The sequence below is a fragment of the Heterostelium album genome, assembly GCF_000004825.1.
Source record: "Heterostelium album PN500 unplaced genomic scaffold PPL_scaffold10, whole genome shotgun sequence".
NCBI classification, from domain to species: Eukaryota; Evosea; class Eumycetozoa; order Acytosteliales; family Acytosteliaceae; genus Heterostelium; species Heterostelium album.
This window is the reverse complement of record NW_008805072.1, coordinates 532,774-548,994: the sequence shown is the minus strand read 5'-3', so window position 1 is coordinate 548,994 and position 16,221 is coordinate 532,774. Positions and strand designations below refer to the sequence as shown.

Genomic DNA, 16,221 nt, shown 5'->3' with positions numbered 1-16,221 from the left:
TTCCATCTTCATCTTTTCTTAACCATCCATGATTACTGTTGAACTTTTGATAATCACCTTCAATGAGCTTCTCGACTGAATAAAAAATGAGGTGGTTTGCTATTGTTATCAATCAATACTTTGGCAAATGTAAAATTGATATCTTGTTTACCTCTGAGGTGATTGAAATCAAATGCAAATTTAGCAGCAACAGTTTGACATTCTATTTCTTCAAAATATCGTTTCATTGAATTGTGCGTCTCACCTTTGAATTTTGATTGTTTTACCACCTTACGATTGCCATCTTTATCGACAGCATGGTATGCCAAACGATTTCCTCCTTGAGAAAATGGTTGTGGTGCCATTTTGATCTCGATACCTTCTGTAAATGGACTATACTTATAATTTTCACCCAGGCAAGCATCTAAAGAGTTTGGAATCTTCAAATGAATTATTTCCATTTGGATTAGTGGAAGTGTTGGAAAATATGGAACTTCTTTAACAATGATGTATTCTTTGGGTATTCTCGGTTCCTTATCAACAAGTTGACTTGTTAAAGTGGATCTTGATGATGAAATTGATGATTCAACTGATTTCAACAAGTGAGTGCTGAGTGTTGATATATCTTTGGAATCGAATGTATTGATTGTTCTCATATTTTTAGATAGTAATGCCAATCGTTTGTTGAAGATATCAATCATTTTGCTTGTGGCAGACTTTACAATGTGACCAAAGAAATAATTGATATCGAGAGAAATGATATCTTTCATCAACGAATCAAGTGTAATACCATTCAGATCTCCATCTGGATAGTTGTCTGGGATATCATGATATTCCTCTCCGTGACATGGTGCATCAGCTAAATGAATGACAATTCTGGTACTATTCCTTCTCCAACTCAACTGCTTTATGAGGTTCATCCCACCGAATACATCCTCTGGACCATCCTCTGATAGGTAATATTAAATTTACAGTAAAGTTAGATAAATCCAAATTAAAAATCTTTTATGTTTAAAGATCGATCAACATACCTCCGCCTTCGTCTTTGATAGAAGAAACAAAATTCACAAATTCTAGTGTTTTGTTGGTGAAATCTAATATAGAGTAAGGTTTCTTCACATCGAAATCGGTGTATCGAATGAAACCAAACATCATGTCTAGACTCTTGTAGTTGACTTTCAACTCTTCTCGCAGTTCAACCAAGTCATTCTTTACTTGATTGATATATTCGCCCATAGATCCGGTACAATCCAAAAGAAAAAGCAAATCTATACGCTGACTTGCACGAATTGCTTTGAATGTCATGTTAATTTCTTCCATCTTCTTTTCTATGAGTTGTTTTTTTGTTAGAGATGAAGTTAGGGATGATGTTGAAGATTCACCACCAAAGGCCATTCTAAGTGCACTCTCATCTGATTGCTCTGGGATATTCTCATCGCTTGATTGTGGACCTGGTGAGAATGAATTCGTAAGTGAATTCAAATTACAAACTTGAAAACCTTTGGTTCTTGGAAGCATTTTAAATAAAGATTGAAATCGTAAATAATATATATTATTATAAGTTGAAGTATAAATGAAAATAATATAATGATCAAAATGTCTAAACCTTTTCCAAATTTATTCTTGTGTAATTTCATTTTATGCCTCCTCCCAAAAATGAACAAATTTTTGCAAAAATAAAATGACATCAAAAAAAAAAATGAGTTAAAAATAGGTTTTTTTTTTGGGAGCGAAACAAAAATATCTAAATCCTAAAGGTCATTTTAAAACCATATTCCAAAGATAACCCAATTCAATCAAAATGAATTCTATTTTTAACAGATTTTTTCTAAAAAAAGAAAATTCATTTGCTTTTTGACAAACATAATTTTTTATTGTGGAACGTTTTTAGATCGATAAATTGATCAAATTTAGTTCTTAGTTAGATCTAAATATAGTTGGTGAATGGTATTTGGCCTATCTTGCATATGACGATGCGCTTAAAGAGTAAGATTTATATGGTGTTGTAGTGGTTGTGGTTGTTGTTGTTCCTTTCGATGAAGAGGATGATGAGGATGAGGATGAAGATCTAAACGGCATGATATCAGGCTTGGGGAGTCCGAGACTCTGACAATGAATGTTGCATTTGTGAGTTTCAAAGAATTTGATCATTCCAGGTTTACCCAGGTTGGTTGTTGGCAACAAATCCAACAAACTCACTTGTTGATCTTGTGAACTTAAAAACCGATGTTCTATTAGCACCCATATCGAAATCAGTGTATCTGATGAATCCAAACATCATATCGAGATTGACATGTTTACTCTTCAATATTTCATGAAGTTTAACAATGTCTTCTTTGACCTGATTGATATACGGCTCCATCGATCCAGTGCAATCCAACAAGAACAAAAGATCTACACACTCACTTGCACGAATGGCTGGAAAGTCAACTTGATCTCCTCCAATCTCTTGGAAGCTCTCTCCTCTTTGGATGGTCTCACCGCACTTCCATGGCGTCAGGGACACGTGCCGATCCAAACACCATTCTCATGGCACTCTCATCGGATTGCGTTGGCACGTGATGTGATCCTCCCGAGGAGGATTTAGGTTTTGGTGCAGTTGGTTTCTTGAAAGAGGTAGGCACTGAACCTGAAGAGACTCTTGGCACGGTATTTAGCAGAGTATCCATATCGGAAACATTGATTTTAGCTGGACCTTTACCTGCTCCTCCACCGCCCGCGGTACCACCACCACTAGTGCCACTTCTCGATCCTCCATCACTTTTTTTCGAACTAGAACTAGCCGACAAAACATATTTACTCTCCATTTTTTCAATCAGGAAAAGTTAAACTTGCTTTTACTGCAAAAACAATAATAAAAATAAAAATAAAATCAAATATTTTGTGATTGTGGTTACAAAACCAATGAACTTAAATGATTAAGTTGAAATTTTGATCAACACTAGAGATATATATGAAATTTCTGTGATAAAAAAATTCTTGAGTGACATTAAAATAGATTTTATTTTTAGATAGTTTTTATCAATTTAAATTATTTATTTCTTTTTTAATAAAAAAATTTCTTAATTTTAAGAAAAGAAAAAATGTAATACTATCAATTAGTACTACTTTATGATAAATGGCTGTAGATTTGTGCATTTGTGATAATTGTTTTACAAAACAAGTTATGGAATTGAGTTAGCAGTAAGAATCTCCTAAGTTTCTGTTCAGAATAGAACTCTAAATATCTTAGACGTTAACACTAAATGAGTCCCCTACATTGAATAGTAGATGCCCGACTTTAATAACCATACCTTCAATCTAGATAAATCATAAAGCCTGTACTATAGTCGGTTTCACTTGGTAGATATTAACTAGAATGATGGTGATGTAGAAATAATGCTCTGAAAACAATATTTTAGGTCAAGAAGAGATGTACAAATAAAAATCTATAAGAATTTATTTATTAAATAAGAACCATTAATTTATACAGTAAATTGTTTAAGTAAATCAAACATTCTGTTATTTGCTAATTCTGGAATGGTAATAAAGTATTGATTAATAAAGTGTTTCTGATTATAGTCAAAATCATTCTTCACAATCCAAACAAAAATATCTTTAGTAAAGTGACAAGAGTTTTGGAATTGGGTTCTGAGACCGGATTCAGCCCATTTGCTAGCGGGTTTTGAACCAATAGTAACCTGGAAAGCAGACAGAGTCTTTGAGGAAGGATTCCAGAAGAACCAATCAGCCACCTTGTAGTTAGACGCACGAGGAATGATAAGTGAGGGCTTAGACCAATCGATTTGTGATAAATCATTTTGAGCCACGATATATTGGACTATGTCCCATGCAAAGACGACTTGTGAACAAAGGGTAAATTCATAGCAGGTAACACCTTTTCTGTCATCTGTTCCTGTCACCAGTGAGGGCTGTACTTGTAAGAGGTTGTGTTCCAACAATGTATCAAAAAGATATTTCTCTAGGATTCTTCCAACAGCATCTTTGGTCAATGAGATCTTCTTGGAAAAGACAGATTGATAAAACTCTTGTACAACGAGATGGGTGGGTGTCATATAACGCATAATTAGAATATCTCTGGCCAATGGGAAAAGAGGCAATATGAGGTCTTCCTGACTTTTGTACAATAGTTGTTGGTTGAGAAATATTGATTCGTTTGTTACAGGTACATTGTGTTGAATAAATACAATTGCTCTTCTATAATCTTTGTGAAGAATGTCGGTTGTAAGGAACTCTTTAGAAAAGTAATTGTCTTGTTGAGTGATCAGTGATTTTCGCCACGACTTATACGATGTGAGAACATTATTGAAAGTGGAGCCTTGTGTTAGTTCTTGTACTTGAGATTGTGATTGTGATTGTGATTGTGATTGTGATTGTTGATTCTGTTGTTTCTTTTGTTCGTCTAATATATATTTGAGTTCAATTCTAATATTTAGATTGATTAGTAATCTACTCTAATTTTTGGATTGAACTAAACTTACGGAATAAAATTGGTGAGATCTTTGATGGTCTGTATATCACTACTTGTGAGGTTGCCGAGATCTTGTTTGTGAATTTCTACCCATTCCTTGAATTCATTGTCACAGAAACCATCAAAAAAGTAAAACACAGGCCATTCATTGTCTATCTTTTTTACTTCCACCTTATTTCATTACATATTTTGTCATTTTTTGCGATTTCTTTAAATATATTTTGTTTTGCATTGTGAATCAGTTTAGATTTTATTGTCATATGAGAATTCTATGGTACCATAGAATTTTTCTTCACTCCAAGTTTTTATTATTATAAAAAAAGATGATGAAAAATTTTTTAAAGACTATAATGGTCAGTGCAAATCTTCAATATATTCATTGAAATTAAAGTTTTTTGATTTTAATTTAAAAAAATTAATTTTAATAAAAAGAGGTAAAATTAAAAAAAAAATGATTTTAATTAAATAGTTCAATATTTTAGCATAATAATTATATTAAATGCAATGATATAATGAGTAATAATCAACAGTTAACTATCTATCATGATAATCTACAAGTAATATTGTATGTATTCAAATTAATAATAATAATATTCATGACATTATTTATTTATTATATTATTTTTTAACAAATCTTTAAAAATCTATAGACATGATGAAGATCTAAACAAGATCGTATTGTGGGATTCTCATAATAGAAGTATTGTTGTGAGAGACCTACCGAAATCATCACCTACCGACAGTCCAAGGCAACAACATCAGCAGCTGCTTTCACTAACAAGCAATAACAATAACAATATTAACAACAATAACAGTATAGCGAGTACAAGTAATAGCAATATTAGTACATCGGTGACACAACATGTTGGTGCATGTCCATACTGTCATAGACCATTCGACCACAACAATTCCATTGGTAATCATTCTGCACTGCCATCTGCAGGTGTTGGAAGTGGCGGTGGTGGTGGTGGCGGCGGTGTGACAATGGGTGGCGTTGGTAGTGTTGGTGTCGGTGGAATCGGTAGTACAACGGGTGACAGCTACATGTCAAGAGATTACTTCTTGTTGCTCGAGTCATCGTCGTCGGATATACCGTCGTCCATTCCATCCAAGAGCAACGATCCGTTCTCCGCAGAGTTTCTCAACTCTGGCTACTACAGGAAATTCTTTAAGGAAACGAAAAAGATTGGTGCCGGTGGTTTTGGTGCTGTCTACCACTGTCGACATCTCATCAATACAGTGGATCTCGGTGAGTTTGCCGTCAAGAAGGTGCCGGTCGGTGAGAATCTACCGTGGTTATACCGGGTGCTGCAAGAGGTCAAAGCATTGGAGACTCTACAGAAGCACAAAAACATCATCAACTACAAGCACTCATGGTTGGAATACGATCAACCTGCTAACTTTGGACCAAAAGTACCATGTCTATTCATTCTAATGGAGTATGCCAACAGTGGTAATCTTCAAGATTACATGTCAGAGAAGCAGATCATACCAGAGAATGAAATATGGAGTTGTAAGTTAATAGAACAGATGTTCGATTAAGTTAAACAAACTACATATACTAACATAAATATTTAGTCTTCATTGATCTTTGTCATGGTATTGGATATCTACATCATTCAGAGATTATACATCGCGATTTGAAACCACAGAACATTTTGCTACATCAATATTATGATCCTGTTTGTGATAATCTAGTGTATGTATATAGTATTACTTTTATTTAGGTGATAACATAACAATAATATATAGTAAAAACAAAGTTAATATTAATCTATTATTTTTGTTTTTTTTTAGTACACATTTAATGATTAGTGATTTCGGAACGTGTGATACTGTGTCTGGTTTCAAGGAAAGATTAAAGAGAACAGGTAATACTGGTACAGTAGAGTATGTTGCACCTGAATTGTTTGAAAAGAGTGCAACCGGTGAATTCTTATCGACTGGCACTGACAAGTGTGATATCTGGTCACTTGGTATATTGCTTTATGAAATGGCTTATGGTAAGCTACCCTATAAACACAGTGGTAATCCATTCATCGACGACGATCCAGAGAGAGATGTTGATCTATTAGTGAATGAAATCGGTTCATTCTGTGACTCGAAATTTCATATACCTTCAAATCCACCTGTAAGTAAAACATAACAAAATCAAAATTAAAACAAAACTAAAACAAACAAACAAACTAACCAACTAACTAACAAACTATTATGATTATATATATATATATACAGAGATCTAAAGAACTTAAAGAAACAATATTAGCATTGTTAAGAAGAAATCCACATGATAGACCATCTATCAATCAGATACTATTGACACCTTTTGTACAAATGAAAACTAAACATATGTCTATAAATCCAATTGTAAGTAACATTTATATAGATTGAAAAGTAGTTGGTTCTTATATATAATATTTTTGTTTAATCATTTAGAATATTATAAAAGAATCACCATCTATTAGAAAAGCTACTATTAGAAAGAGAAATCTAAAGAAATCTAAAGAGATTCTGGTTGAACAACTCGACTCCTATGACACCGACGAAGATCTTTTAAACAATACAACTACGACCATATCGACTACAACTTCACATTTGTCAACGAGTATAGTTCCACCGTTTCGTCATCATCATCATCATCATCATCCATTACAAACCAATACGATTGAGGATATATCGACACCGACTTCTTCACCGACACTACCAAACAAATCGACTTCATCATCATCAACAACAACAACCACATCGACAACAATGAATGAATCATCGTCTTCATCAAACACATCACTGGTTCTAATGAAAAAGAATGTTACTACGCTTATTAATGACACCGCACAGCAGACTGCACTTTCTCTCTCCAATGCCATTGCAAATCATTCACCTCGACAACTCCAACTTCCATCGTCGCCACCACCAAACAATCACTCACACAAGCCAGCGCTCTCTGACAAGATGTCACTTCACTACATGACTCATCTCTTGATACTACTGTTCCAAGTATGGATTTGTATAGATCAATGTTTACCAATTGGAATACCAAAAGAAAGTCTTTTCTATCCTATGATATTACTATCATCAATCGTTTTGATTATCCCTAAAAAGTAAGTTACCTATTTATAAAAACATAATTTAACAAATAACTAATTAAATTAACTTATATATATATATAGACGTAAAATAGAATTAGGAATACTATATACATTTAGATTCCTATTGTTTGTAATTGCAAGTTGTTTTTTGGACAGAGGTTGTCAAGTGATAAACAAAAATAATGAAAACACCAACACCGAATCATCATCAACAACAAACATAATATATTCAGTTATAATCTATGCTGTTAGTTTAATATCAATATTTAATTAAAAAAAAAAGATTAATAAAATAAATGTAAATATAAATAAATAAATCAATTATTATACGCTCATCAATTATCTTTTTTGATTTTTAATTAAAAAAGGTTTTATTTATATATTATATATTATTGTTGTTTTATTGAGTTTATTCTTTAGTTTAGTAATGAATTTAATCTTCACCAAAGAACAATTTGATCAAATCGGCAACAGTTGAAACTTTATCACCATTCTTTGCAAACAATGATGTTACTAAAGCGAAACCAATGATATTTCTAAAGATTGATAAAATGTGTTGTCTTGATTCTCTTTGTGCGAATTGTGACTTTATGAACTCTAATGGTGATCCTGCTTGCATCTCATCACCAGCATATGGTGTATCTTCGTCTAAATGATCTTCGTCTATAACATTAAAAAGTAAAATTAAGTTAGTTTGAAATTGTTTTTAATCATGATCACATTATTATTATCATCGTCCAATCCATAATCATCATAGTGGTAAATGTAATGAATACAATAAAATTAGCAGAGGTACTATAATTCAACCATTAATTAACTTGTCGAAATCCATCTTAATATCACTGACTTTACAATTGTGATAGTTATTATGATTTCACATATGTATGTGAAAGTCAAGAGATATATTTCGTTTTTTCTATCCTGTCCTGTCTATATCATATATCTATCTCTATCTCTGATCCTTTTCAACGAATTTTTTTTTAGTTGTCATTTCCTTTCCTGCTTTTATTTTTACCACTACTCTGACTGTATGAGATATACTAGGTTCTACTATCCTATTAGTTTTGATATTGAAACATACAATTCATTGTTGTTTAGATATAAATAATATAAATATAATAAGTGTTCAATAAATTAACTAAATGCTCTTTTAATCGACTATTTTTTTTTTTTTTTTTTTCATTTTTTTTTTTTTCTACAAGTCGTTGCATAATTTTTTGATCACTGTTTGTTTAATTCAGTAACAGATCGATCATTTATTAATAATATAATAATTGATGACAATTTCAATCAACAATAGAATTACATTTCCTCCTCTTCCACTTTAATAGTTATTTTTTTAGGAGTATCTAATTCCTAAGCTGGCCCATCACGAACTCCGGGAGTAGTCCATATAATTACGACTTTCAAAAACCTATAAATTATAATATACAGTGTGTTTAAATCATTAGCGCTTAATTGATAGGTGATTGAAATTCGTCATTCAATCGACTTTTTTCCAGAGTTAGTGATGGCTCAGCTTAGGAATTGGATACTCTGCATTCTCAACAACTCAATTTCTTCATTACTCATACAGAGTACTTTGCATTCTATTTACAGCATCAGAAAATCAACAACAACACACATTTAAACAAAAAATAGAAAATAAAGAAGCAAAATAATTATTTAGATTTATTCAAATTCTTCATTGTGTAACAATATAATGAATACCACCATTTTTTTTTATTTATTCTTTGACCATGGTTTATCTATCACACTACTTTGGAACATTCCAAAAAAAAAAAACTAATAATAATAATAATAACAATATATCCACCTATATATTACTGATCACAAATATTTAAATATTTAAGAACGAATCAACAAGATTTATGATTGCGAACTATCAATGATGTTCGTTGTTCCAATTAAACCATATATGGTTATATTATTGTAAGCGACATAAATATATATTTAGGGAAATATTTAGATTTATTCACCCTCCCCATTATCACAATCTCATAGTACATTTAATTATCAACCGTTATTTTATTTGTATTAACAATGATCAAGATATATATATTGTTTTTTTTTTCTTTGTTTTTTATTTATAATTTTTATTCTTAAAGGGTTGGTTGGGGTGCTATGTGACAATCATTGTTACAACAAACATCATAAACTGAACAGAAACATCATATATAATAATCTCGATCATGTGATGGTGGTTAAATTACTGATATTTAAAGACAAATGGATACATCAGATTCTGAGTTTAACTATTCATCAAATGGTAAAATTAAGTTTTAATAAGTTACTATTTATTTTTATTATAGTTTATTGTATCACTCTAAAAGAATCGTTTTTGGTCTATGGAGAAACTACTACTTCATCTTCCGAAGAATCTTTAAGTCAACAATGTAAAGATGATATTATCCAACTATCACAATTTAGCTATAGTAGCTATATGGATTCTGTTCAAAGTAAATATTATTTAATTAATTAATTATTAAAACTTATTTATTAAGTGGAAAAATATTAATTATTATTTCTTTTATTGCTTTTACTTTAATAAAATATTAATAAAGTGTGGATAAATATGGGACGTGCACCAAATGAACTGGGTAATATCGATGAGTGTTTAATGCTGCCTACCAACGTATCGCACTATTGTGTTTATGAAACTAGTATTTCTTTTTCACTAGATGGAATCAATACTACACTTCCATACGCACTTGGATTGTGTCTCCCGAGAAGTTGCAATACCACTCAGGATATTCAATCGGCATTGAATACATTCATGTTGACTGCATCCGTAATAGCACCACCAGGTGTCAGAACAACTACACATTGCTATGCCTACGGATCATCCAGAAACAATGAAAAGTGGACAGCCGGTCCTATAATAGTGCTTTGTGTCTGTGTACTCATTGCAATCATGGTGTTGGTTGGAACTGCACTGGAACTCTATAGAAATGAAAAATACAGAGCATTGGGCGAATCTACATCTAAAGAATCTAAACCACCATTACAACAACAACCAAAGGATAATAGTTATTGTGCAAAGATATTCCTATCATTCTCATTGGTGAGAAACTACCGGTCATTTATGAACGTATCAGAGTACAGAAAGTTTGGTGCTCTCGATGGTATTCGTTCGATTGGCGCCATCTGGATTGTTATTGCTCACACTTTCAGCTCGATGCTATACAGCGGCGTAGATAATTCCTCCTATATTTTCAAGAGGGAAACAAAGAAATTCTCATTCCAAGCTATTGTGGCCGGTGAGTTTGCAGTGGACGTATTCTTCATGATGAGTGGATTCCTCGTTGCCCATACCCTACTGAATCGACTGAACGCAAATCCAAAGAACTCCAGATCACCATTGTTCTGGCTCATGGTTTTGGTTCATCGATTACTCAGAATATCGCCAATCTACTACTTTTTAATCTTTGTTTACTGGCAACTGCTACCACTCCTCGGAAGCGGTCCGCTCTGGTACAAGCTGAGTGAAACCTACATAAATGCCAATGGACATTACTTCTGGACCAACCTACTCTACATCAACAATCTGTATCCTGTTACAATGGGCAAAGAATTCTTCCTGTGGGGCTGGTATCTTGCCAACGATATGCAATTCTTCTTGGTGGCGCCACTAGTCATCTTGGCATTCCGCGCTCGAAAACTCTATGGCTATTCGATGGTTGGCGTATTGCTGGCAATCTGCTTCATTACGAACATTTATTTCTCTCAAAAATATGATATCACCGTCAATTTCTTTGTCAACAATATCTCGGCCAACTTTGAAAGCGACATCTATCAGAAACCATGGACAAGAGTCGGACCGTATGCTGTCGGCCTCGGTGTTGCGTTCATCTACTCGCACCAAGCAACCAAGCGTCTGTATGAGAAGCGTTCATTCCGCTTGCTCGCCTATGCTCTGGCGCTTGGAATCACGATGTTCCTCAGCTACATACCGTACGACTACTACAAAGACCGCGAACACGGTATAGTCTGGTCGCAACCTGCACACTCGCTCTTCAATGCATTCTCACACTCGGTGTACACCGCCGGCTTGGCATTGTTCTTGGTGGCAACGTTCTATGGCTATGGCGGTTACATGGCATCGTTCCTTCGATTGGAGATCTTCCGATACATCTCTAAACTTACCTATGGTATCTACCTACTCAATCCAATCGTTATCGGATTATACGAACTCACCAGAACTCATTTTCCGCACTACTCATACAGCGAGTTTGCATATCTCTGTACTGCGAACATTGCATTCACAATCGCATTTTCATTTATCATTCATCTCACCGTAGAGAAACCTTTTATGAACCTTGAACGATTATTATTCGAAAACAAAAACAACAACAACAACAAAACAACAGAGTCAGAAAAACAACGATCATCAGAACAACAACAACAACAAACTTTAGAACAACAAAAAATAGAAACTAATGTATAATAAGTTGTTGATTTTAATAATTAACTATTTTATTAAAATGAATCTAAATATGTATATAAAATTTTTGTTAATATTAACTCTTTTAAATAAATAAATGATCATTTAATCTAATTATAGATTTTTTCTAAAAAAAATAGTCAGGAAAAAATAAATAATCAATTAAAAATTTGAATTTAACAAATATATGTTTGTGAGATTTTAAAAAAATGGAGGTAAAACGGTATTTTTGAATCAAAAATTAGCTGTTAAAAAATATTCAAACTATCAACCCTCCAATTTTCAAATTTTTTAACTGTAAAATCTCAAAAAACAAATGAAAAATAATCAGCACGGATTTTTGGATTGAAAAAACAGTGTCCCGCCAAAATTAATATGAGAAAAATTGGTGGTGAATTAATTTTTTTGTTGGATTTTCAATTTTTTTTTCAATTTTTTTTTTGTTATAAAATGGTCACTGAAATCGCAGTTTATTTTCATTTCACTACAAACATCAATAATTAAAAAGCATTTCAACAACTAATAATTGTTTCAGTGTTCACAACAGTAAATTTAATTATTACAATCTAAAACAACACCAGTTTTTTCAATCAACAACAACAAATCTCTTTCTTTAGTTTTTTTTTTAAATTTAAATCAACTACCAACCAAATCAATCAAAATGGCCCCACCAAAGAAAACCGCTGCCGCCGCCCCAACTCCAGCTGGAGAGAAAGCTCCAAAGGTACCAAAGGCTGCCAAGACTCCAGCCGCCGAAGGTGAGAAGAAAAAGAAGAAGAAGAAGGCCGACTACACCTCCTTCTCTATCTACATCCACAAGCTCTTGAAGCAAATCGTTCCAACCAACCCTCCATCAGGTGATGCTCACAAGAAGATCACCATCTCATCCAAGGCCATGAATGTCATGAACTCCTTTGTCCACGATATCTTTGAGCGAATCGCAACTGAAGCCGGTATCTTGGCCCGTAAGAAGAAGAGATCCACTCTCCACTCCAGAGATATCCAAGTCGCTGTTCGTATCACTTTGACTGGTGAGCTCGCCAAGCATGCCATCGTCCAAGGTATGACTGCCGTACACAAGTACAATCCAAACTCTGAAGCTCCAAAGAACTAAATTCCCTCTCTGTAATGGTTTCAATACTACTTTACAATTCTCTGGTTGTTTTATCAAAAGGTGTTTATTAACACCATCCTACTTCAAAGATTAAACTTTATCTTAACAATCTTCTTTTATTTAAACTCTTGACCAAATATTACTAACAAGTTCTTGTTTATCAATAGCACAAATGTGTTTGTGATTTTATTCCATTTTTAAAAAAAATTAAAATCTTTTTAAATAAAATTACCTTTTTTGTTTTTTATAAACAACCTAACTAAACATTCATATTTGTTCTTATTTTTGTTGTTATGTTATTATATATTTAAATATGTTTAAAAGATTTATTGGTTTAAATAGATACTATTCAACTTTATCAGGTGGTAATAAAAAGATCGTTATAACAACAAATGAAGCGCCAGCTGCAATTGGTCCGTACAGTCAAGCGATAAAGGCAAATGGTCAGATATTTGTTAGTGGATGTCTCGGATTAGATCCAAAGGTAACTATTGTTATAATAGGTGAAGTGTTTCAATGTTTTAACAGTTAATTCATTCAGACTATGCAATTCACATCAGAAACAGATGTAGAGATACAAACACAAGTTGCACTACAAAATATGTCAAAGATACTCGATGCTGCTGGTTCATCAATGTCCAAAGTTGTAAAAACTACAATCCTACTAAAAGATATCAATGATTTTGCAAAAGTAAATCAAGTATACTCAAAATGTAAGTAATTGGATAATTATTCAACCAAAATTATAAATAATAATAATTGTACAAATAATTAGATTTCAGTGTTGACCCTCCTGCAAGATCAACTTTTGCAGTTCGTGATTTACCAAAGAATGTAAGTAAACAAAAATCATTAAACTAATTATTCTTTTCCATTGTCTTTATTTATCAATCAAATAAAATTAAAATGATTTATTTTTTTATTTTAATATTAATTAAACAAAAAAACAGGGTTTGGTAGAAATAGAAGCAATTGCATTAGAATAAGAAAAAATACATAAAAATCAGTATTTTAAAGATACCAGTCATGTATGACATGCACCATCATCATCATTATAATTATCTTTGAAGTGCACAACACACATTAATATCTTGAAAAACCAAAAAAAAAAAAAACCTTCTTTAAAACACACAATTGTTGTTTAATTTTTTGGTGTAGATTAAATAAAATCAGTTTACTAAACTCGAAAGATCTAATGATTGTTTTTTTGAAAATTTTTTCCAATTTAAAAATCTTTTTACTGGTTTAATTTTTTTTTTTCGAAAAAGTAGCAAAAAAAGCAATCAAAAAACAACAAAAAAAAATCGTGTATTTGTAAATTTTTATTGTTTAAAAATAAATCAAAGAACAAAACAGAAGAAATAGACAATCAGACAAACAATTTTGATTTATAAGATCGATTTAAAATACATTGTGTGCATTTATTAGATTTAGTAGTAGACAGGACACAATCAACGACAGATAGTAATTCAATCAATGTAAGAATCAATCTTTGATTTAGAGCAACAGCAATGGAGAAATTACAGTTACAACCACTTTCACTTCATGATTGTAGTTGTGAAAAATATATAAAATCAATTTGTTAGATAATATTTTTTATATTTTCACACACAATTTAAAGAACAGACATTATTGTGTACAGTGACAAGATTATTGGCGCCTTTGGAAATAAAAAAGTAGCTGACACAACAGATTTATCATTATAAGATTATTGTTATCATTATTTTTAATATTAGCATTGACATTTCCAAATATAGCTATTCTACAGTGGAGCGATCGATATTTCATTAAAATTCGATTTGTGACAGCATCACAAGCAACAACAACATTGGATTTATTAATGAAACGATAAACAAAAGTATTGGTCTTCAATTAAACATAGTTTTCTTTTCAATTTATTTTATTTATTTTGTTTTGTTAAGTTCATAAATTAGCCATTGATTGACCAATCATTTCATTAATAACAACAGCATCATCAACATTAATAAACATTCAAACACTGTCACTAAAAATCAAATATTTATAAATTATTGATTCAACTAGAAGAGCATCATCATCACTCACTCATCTACCACGAAAGTTTAGTGGTAGTGGTAATTGATTGTGTGTTGTTTTATTGATCACTCACACACTCACACACACTAAAATTACATTACCACCTCCACATTATTAACAAATGATATCTCATCAACTCTACTTGGTACCACGAGCGAGCACTATACTCTCACTGTTAATTTCATATCAAAACTATCATCATCATCACATTCTCCACTAAAGTTCAAACCACATACTTTGCTTATTCTATATTTTATCATCAACAATAATAATAAAGAGTTAATGAAACAAAACAAAACAAACAACATTCATGATTCTACTATTTTTGATAACAGTCCAATCCAATTTGATCCAACCCAATAATATATAATATAAATATTATAATTAGTATTTTAAAATATTTGTTTTTATCAAAAAATAAAATAAAAACAACAAACAAAAAGGATTAGAAATAAGCAAACATCATCATCTTCATCCACCATCATCATCCATTTCACAACCAAATAACAGTAGTAGTGCAGTAGTAGCAGTAGTATTAGTGTAGAACTAAAACATTGTATTTTATATAAAATTATGATGAATATTATTTTGATATTGACAAGATAGAATATAGACAGATAGATAGGTAAAGACAGGTTCGATAGTATAGGTAAATCGAATGAAATGTTTGACCAGATTAGAAAAAACTATATCACAGTACATTTTATTTGTTTGACCAAGCAAATACACCACACAACACATAATAGATATATTTGATTTGATAAATCAATTCTATTACACTTTTCCCTTTTATATCTGTTAGTAGCATTTAAAATCAAAAAGAAATCATAAAAAATAACAATATTCATCAAATTTATCGTGTATTACACAAAAATATTATTAAAAATATCAATAGTTGTATAGAATGATTGTTTTTTTGTTTAATTAATAAATTAAATAAAAAAAATAGATTAATAGTTAGATGGATAAAAGATATAAACATAGATAGAGATACGATTTTTAAAGTATCACTCACCAATCAAAATATTTATTACCCCACTCACTCACCAACTAAAACACACATTCACAC

The 16,221-nt window shown here is 31.7% G+C and overlaps 9 protein-coding genes across 9 annotated transcripts; 5 read left to right on the top strand and 4 right to left on the bottom strand.

The window, feature by feature from the left end:
* Positions 1–18: 18 nt before the first annotated feature.
* Positions 19–1,497, bottom strand: PPL_12248 (uncharacterized protein; the record flags this gene model as incomplete). Its single annotated transcript, XM_020582988.1, has 3 exons — positions 19–75; positions 120–838; positions 1,011–1,497. The coding sequence occupies 3 exons, from the start codon at positions 1,495–1,497 to the stop codon at positions 19–21; spliced, it is 1,263 nt and encodes a 420-aa protein (XP_020429769.1).
* A 438-nt stretch (positions 1,498–1,935) lies between these two features.
* PPL_12247 (uncharacterized protein) lies at positions 1,936–2,786 on the bottom strand (the record flags this gene model as incomplete). The annotated part of the gene is made up of 3 exons (XM_020582987.1): positions 1,936–2,047; positions 2,175–2,435; positions 2,461–2,786. 3 exons carry the CDS (start codon positions 2,784–2,786, stop codon positions 1,936–1,938), a joined length of 699 nt encoding a protein of 232 aa, XP_020429768.1.
* A 657-nt stretch (positions 2,787–3,443) lies between these two features.
* PPL_12246 (uncharacterized protein) lies at positions 3,444–4,646 on the bottom strand (the record flags this gene model as incomplete). The annotated part of the gene is made up of 2 exons (XM_020582986.1): positions 3,444–4,433; positions 4,635–4,646. The coding sequence occupies 2 exons, from the start codon at positions 4,644–4,646 to the stop codon at positions 3,444–3,446; spliced, it is 1,002 nt and encodes a 333-aa protein (XP_020429767.1).
* Positions 4,647–4,962: 316 nt separating this feature from the next.
* On the top strand, positions 4,963–7,813 carry iksA (serine/threonine-protein kinase; the record flags this gene model as incomplete). Its single annotated transcript, XM_020582985.1, has 7 exons — positions 4,963–5,015; positions 5,101–5,963; positions 6,029–6,149; positions 6,248–6,581; positions 6,686–6,817; positions 6,887–7,551; positions 7,621–7,813. The coding sequence occupies 7 exons, from the start codon at positions 4,963–4,965 to the stop codon at positions 7,811–7,813; spliced, it is 2,361 nt and encodes a 786-aa protein (XP_020429766.1).
* Positions 7,814–7,972: 159 nt separating this feature from the next.
* PPL_12244 (uncharacterized protein) lies at positions 7,973–8,627 on the bottom strand (the record flags this gene model as incomplete). The annotated part of the gene is made up of 2 exons (XM_020582984.1): positions 7,973–8,202; positions 8,621–8,627. 2 exons carry the CDS (start codon positions 8,625–8,627, stop codon positions 7,973–7,975), a joined length of 237 nt encoding a protein of 78 aa, XP_020429765.1.
* A 1,141-nt stretch (positions 8,628–9,768) lies between these two features.
* On the top strand, positions 9,769–10,964 carry PPL_12243 (uncharacterized protein; the record flags this gene model as incomplete). The annotated part of the gene is made up of 4 exons (XM_020582983.1): positions 9,769–9,808; positions 9,852–9,998; positions 10,221–10,799; positions 10,894–10,964. The coding sequence occupies 4 exons, from the start codon at positions 9,769–9,771 to the stop codon at positions 10,962–10,964; spliced, it is 837 nt and encodes a 278-aa protein (XP_020429764.1).
* Positions 10,965–11,039: 75 nt separating this feature from the next.
* Positions 11,040–11,986, top strand: PPL_12242 (acyltransferase family protein; the record flags this gene model as incomplete). Its single annotated transcript, XM_020582982.1, has 2 exons — positions 11,040–11,130; positions 11,511–11,986. The coding sequence occupies 2 exons, from the start codon at positions 11,040–11,042 to the stop codon at positions 11,984–11,986; spliced, it is 567 nt and encodes a 188-aa protein (XP_020429763.1).
* A 658-nt stretch (positions 11,987–12,644) lies between these two features.
* On the top strand, positions 12,645–13,097 carry PPL_12241 (histone H2B family protein; the record flags this gene model as incomplete). The annotated part of the gene is made up of 1 exon (XM_020582981.1): positions 12,645–13,097. The coding sequence occupies one exon, from the start codon at positions 12,645–12,647 to the stop codon at positions 13,095–13,097; it is 453 nt and encodes a 150-aa protein (XP_020429762.1).
* A 313-nt stretch (positions 13,098–13,410) lies between these two features.
* Positions 13,411–14,949, top strand: PPL_12240 (uncharacterized protein; the record flags this gene model as incomplete). The annotated part of the gene is made up of 6 exons (XM_020582980.1): positions 13,411–13,581; positions 13,639–13,810; positions 13,873–13,931; positions 14,538–14,575; positions 14,599–14,648; positions 14,834–14,949. 6 exons carry the CDS (start codon positions 13,411–13,413, stop codon positions 14,947–14,949), a joined length of 606 nt encoding a protein of 201 aa, XP_020429761.1.
* Between the last annotated feature and the right edge of the window lie 1,272 nt (positions 14,950–16,221).